The sequence below is a fragment of the Protobothrops mucrosquamatus genome, unplaced genomic scaffold (genome assembly GCF_001527695.2).
Source record: "Protobothrops mucrosquamatus isolate PMUCROS unplaced genomic scaffold, P.Mucros_1.0 scaffold760, whole genome shotgun sequence".
Lineage (NCBI taxonomy): Eukaryota > Metazoa > Chordata > Lepidosauria > Squamata > Viperidae > Protobothrops > Protobothrops mucrosquamatus.
This window is the reverse complement of record NW_015387029.1, coordinates 410,056-415,285: the sequence shown is the minus strand read 5'-3', so window position 1 is coordinate 415,285 and position 5,230 is coordinate 410,056. Positions and strand designations below refer to the sequence as shown.

Here is a 5,230-nt window from a genome sequence, read left to right as displayed (position 1 = left end):
AGTCATGAGGGGGTCATAGTTCCCCCGATGCTGGCTCAGGAATTCTGGGAGTTGAAGTCCACAAATCATGAGGGGGCCGTAGTTCCCCCATGCTGGCTCAGGAATTCTGGGAGTTGAAGTCCACGAGTCATAAAAGAGCCAAGGTTACCTACCTGTGGCTTAGTTGTTTTCCAGCTACGTCAATATCTGCTTGTGTGCACGCTCCCTCCGGGGTCTGCATATCTCCGGGGTCTGCACCTACCTGCAGAGGAGAGGATGCACCAAAAACAACAACAACAACGACAACAACAAAAAACAAACACAACCCAGAGCTTCATTTCCTTAAAACTTTTAATTTACTTAACAACTTTTCCAGACCTCCCTCTTCTGGAAGCTGTTTACTCTGGAATAAAAAAATGGCTTAAAACAATCAATCAGAGCATTTTGTAAAGGGCGTAGTAAACATTACCCCTGGGAGGAAAAAAGTAAACGGGTAAGTAGCAAATCAGCTAAAAGTCACAGTGGCCTTAACACCTTTGCAGACGTCGTGGGAGAATGAACACGGTTTGGGCCGGAGCCCAAAACACACAAAAGCAGAAATAGTCTTGACTTTGACTGGCTGAAAATGGGATGGTTTTAGGCCCCGGGCAAGGGTCAGGTTGTTATCGTTGCTCTTGTTGTTTTGAGCCTTTGGTTGTTTGGGTCCTTTACTTTGTGCATTGTATTTCTGGGGTTTTAATCTTCTGGTGTGCTGCCCAGAATGACTGAAGTGAGATGGGCAACCATATAAACTGGATGGATGGGTGGGTGGGAGGATGGTGAGGAGAAAGGAAGGGAAGGGAAGGGAAGGGAAGAAGGGGCAAGGAAATGGAGAGGAAAGGGAAGGGAGGGAGGGAGGGAGGGGGAAGGGAGGAAGAAGCAAGGAAATGGAGAGGAAGGAACGGAAGGAAAGAAGCAAGGAAATGGAGAGGAAGGGAAGGAAGGAAGGGAAGAAGGAAAGAAGCAAGGAAATGAGAGGAAGGGAGGGAAGACGAAGCAAGGAAATAGAGAGGAAGGAACAGAAGGAAGGGAAGGAAAGAAGGAAAGAATCAAGGAAATGAGAGGAAGGGAAGGAAAGAAGGGAAGAAGAAGCAAGGAAATGGAGGAAGGAAAGAAGGAAAGAAGCAAGGAAATGAGAGGAAAGGAAGGGAAGAAGAACCAAGGAAATGGAGAGGAAGGAAAGAAGGAAAGAAGCAAGGAAATGAGAGGAAGGGAAGGAAGGAAGGGAAGAAGAAGCAAGGAAATAGAGAGGAAGGGAAGGAAGGAAAGAAGCAAGGAAATGGAGAGGAAGGGAAGATGAAGCAAGGAAATGGAGAGGAAGGAACGGAAGGAAAGAAGCAAGGAAATGAGAGGAAGGGAAGGAAGGAAGGGAAGAAGAAGCAAGGAAATAGAGAGGAAGGGAGGGAAGACGAAGCAAGGAAATGGAGAGGAAGGAACAGAAGGAAGGAAGGAAAGAAGGAAAGAAGCAAGGAAATGAGAGGAAGGGAAGGAAAGAAGGGAAGAAGAAGCAAGGAAATGGAGAGGAAGGAAAGAAGGAAAGAAGCAAGGAAATGAGAGGAAAGGAAGGGAAGAAGAACCAAGGAAATGGAGAGGAAGGAAAGAAGGAAAGAAGCAAGGAAATGAGAGGAAGGGAAGGAAGGAAGGGAAGAAGAAGCAAGGAAATAGAGAGGAAGGGAAGGAAGGAAAGAAGCAAGGACATGGAGAGGAAGGGAAGAGAAGGGGAGAGGAAGGGAGGGAGGGAGGAAGGGGAAGAAGAAGGGAAAGAAGATAGGAAGGAGGTAGAAGAGAAGGAGAGGAAGGGAAGCAAGAAAGAGAGCTTTCTCTTAGCTCTGCTCAGTTTTGTCTTTTCTGCCATAAAATTACTTTTTTCCCCCTCCCCTCAAACCACTTTCAACCCAAGGACCTGGGCTAAACCCGGCCAGGCTTCCTTGCCCTGCAGCTGTGGTGATGGGCTTAGGATAAAAACCTCCTAATGGCGCATCAGGGCTGAGGAATCCTGACCTGCTGACACAAAAAGTGTGTGTGTGTGCGGGGGAGCTAAACCCTGTTTATTGTGTTACGTCCCCTGCAGGTTTCCTTAGTTTCGTGGGACTCTACCTGATGTTCGGCTATGGGGCCTCCCTGATCTGTAACCTCATCGGCTTCCTCTACCCGGCTTATGTCTCGTAAGTCTCCCCGCGAGAGGAGAATAGAACAGAATAGGATAACAGAGTTGGAAGGGACCTTGGAGGTCATCTAGTCCAACCCCCTGCTCGGGCAGGAAACCCTATACCCATTTCAGACAAATCTCTTCTTAAAAACTTTCCAGTGGCAACTTCTGGTGGCAAGTAGTTCCACTGATTCACAACTTCTGGTGGCAAGTAGTTCCACTGGTTAATTGTCCTCACTGTCAGGAAGTTTCTCCTGAGTTCCAGGTTGCTTCTCTCCTTGATCAGTTTCCATCCGTCGCTTCTTCTCCTGCCCTCCGGTGCTTTGGATAATAGCTTGACTCGAACTGAGCGCGGTCCCCACTCCCCGTTTGGGGCTCCCCTGAGGGCAGCTAGACAGGGCTTAAAATGCTCTGGTCCCTGGGGGTGAGAGGTGAAGGGAAGAGCGAATTCATTAGATAATGATCCGAACGGAGGCCAACCTTTTCACTGCTCAGTGAAACAGTCAAGTGAGCTTTGCCCCATTTTACGACCAGCTCTTAAGTTAGTCACACGGTCGTTAAGTGAAGCTGGCTTCTGAGCTCTGGTGGCGCAGTGGTTAGCATGTGGTACTGCAGGCTAATTCTGCATTCCACTGCCAGGAGTTTGATCCTGACCGGCTCAAGTTTGACTCGACCTTCCGTCCTTCCGAGATCGGTAAGATGAGGACCCAGATTATTGGGGGCAAAGATGCTGACTCTGTAAACCGCTTAGAGAGGGCTGTAAAAGCAGCATGAAGTGGTATATAAATCTAATTGGTTGTGCTAAGTCTGAGGGAGGGAAGGAAGGAAGGAAGGAAGGAAGGAAGGAAGGAAAGGAAGGAAGGAAGGAAGGAAAGGAAGGAAGGAAGGAAGGAAGGAAGGAAGGAAGGAAGGAAGGAAGGAAGGGCCATAGAGCCATGGTGGCACAGGGGTTAGAATGCCGCATTGCAGGCTAATACTGCCCACTGCCAGGAGTTCGATCCTGACAGGCTCCAGGATGACTCGTCCTTCCGTCCTTCCGAGGTCGGTAAAAGGAGGACCCAGATGGTTGGGGGCAAATATGCTGACTTTATAAACCGCTTAGAGAGAGCTGTGGAAGTGCCGTGAAGCGGCATATAAGTCTAAAGTGCTCTGGCTACCGACTCTCCCCGTCTCGGTTTCAGCATCCGCGCCATCGAGAGCCCGGCCAAGGATGACGACACCACCTGGCTGACCTATTGGGTGGTCTACGGCACCTTCAGCGTGGTGGAATTCTTCTCCGACACCTTTCTCTATTGGTTTCCCTTCTACTACGCCGGCAAGGTAAACGGGAAGGCAGGGAGGCAGGCAGGGCGGGGGCCCGGGAAAGAGCTGGCGGATGGGGGGGAGTGTCCCCTGCCCTCACCGGATCCACTCTGGTCATTCATCAGTGGCGATGGTCCCCAGACCCTCCGTGTTCAGGGGTAGTCTATCTGAGGGTGCCCGTGGGAGGCTGGGGCCAGAGTTGGCTTCCCGCCATCGACGTAGGCCGGATCGGGTGCAGGGGGAATTCCTAGAGACCCCTCCCCTTCCCGGGCAAGGTCCTCACCCTGTGGACCCTCTGCTACGCCCCCTCCCCAGTGCCTCTTCCTGCTGTGGTGCATGGCGCCCTTTTCGTGGAACGGCTCCCAGGTGCTCTACCGCAGCTTCATCCGGCCCTGGTTTCTGAAGCACCACCGGACGGTGGACAGCGTCCTGAGCGACCTCACCGGACGGGCTGCTAGCGTCGCCTCCGCCGCTTCCCGGGAAGGTAGGCGGTCGAGTCCCGTGTGTGTGTGTGTGTAGGGGTTTCCCAAGCCACCTGTGGGAGGGGGGCATCAGTGGGCATGGGTGAAGCTCGCAGACGCGCTTGCAAAATGGAAGACAGGGTGATCTACATGGCTTCCTTGGAGTGGATGGATATCGGGGGTATTGCTGGGGATGTTGATTTTGACATTTTGAATTTTGAATTCTGAAGATTTTTGAATTTTGAATTTGAATTTTAAATTGGGGATTTGGGATTTTTGAATTTTGAGTTGGGGATTTGAAATTTTTTTTTTTATTTTTTATTTTGAGATTTTTGGTTTGGGCATTTTTTTTTTGTTTTCTGGTTTTTGATTTTGGATTTGGGGATTTTTGATTTTGAGATTTAGATTTTTTTTATTTTGAATTTGGATTTTTATTTTTTATTTTTTTAATTTGGATTTTTGATTTTATTTTGAATTGTGAGATTTTTTTGATCTGGGCATTTTTGTTTTTTGTTTTCTAGTTTTTGATTTTGGATTTGGGGATTTTTGATTTTGAGATTTAGATTTTTTTTATTTTTATTTTGAATTTTGAATTTTTATTTTTTTAATTTGGATTTTTGATTTTGTTTTGAATTTTGAATTGTGAGATTTTTTTGATCTGGGCATTTTTGTTTTTTGTTTTCTAGTTTTTGATTTTTGATTGGGGGTTTTTTGATTTTGAGATTTTTATTTTTCTATTTTTTATTTTGAATTTTAAATTTGATTTTGGATTTGGGGATTTTGGATTGATTTTTGATTGCCACCCATCTCGTTCAGGGGCGGCTCTTTGAGATGAGGGAAGGGGGAGGGGGCGTGAGGCTTTATTTTTCTGCCAAAATTCCCAATGCAGGCAGCCCTCGACTTAAGCATTTCTTTAGTGACCGTTTCAAATCACAGCAGCCCTGGAAACAAAAAGGACTTTGTGACCGGTTTTCACTCTTAACGGCTGTTACAGCGCCCCCCCCCCCCCGTGGTCATGTGGTCAAAATTTGGCCATCTGGCCACTGGCATGTCATTGCACCGTTTGGGGGGGGTGTTACCTGATTTATTTAATGATTTATTTAATGACCACGTGATTCACTTAAGAACTGCAGTGATTTGCTTAACGGTGGCGAAAGTCGTAAAATGAGGCACGGCGCATTTATCTATTTTGTTCAATCTACTAGTGCAGTGTTTCTCAACCTTGACCATTTTAAGGCATGTGGACTTTAACTCCCAGAGTTCCACAGCCAGCAACGCTGGCTGTGGAATTCTGGGAGTT

At 47.7% G+C, this 5,230-nt stretch overlaps 1 protein-coding gene across 1 annotated transcript in view; it reads left to right on the top strand.

The window, feature by feature from the left end:
* The window catches only part of LOC107289731 (receptor expression-enhancing protein 6-like), a 25,640-nt gene extending 21,147 nt beyond the window's left edge, over positions 1–4,493 (top strand). The window contains exons 2-5 of the mRNA XM_015818534.1: positions 2,090–2,183; positions 3,349–3,487; positions 3,785–3,970; positions 4,452–4,493. Of these exons, the coding sequence (XP_015674020.1) occupies positions 2,090–2,183; positions 3,349–3,487; positions 3,785–3,970; positions 4,452–4,493 (461 nt within the window). The remainder of the gene's footprint in view (positions 1–2,089; positions 2,184–3,348; positions 3,488–3,784; positions 3,971–4,451) is intronic.
* Positions 4,494–5,230: the final 737 nt, after the last annotated feature.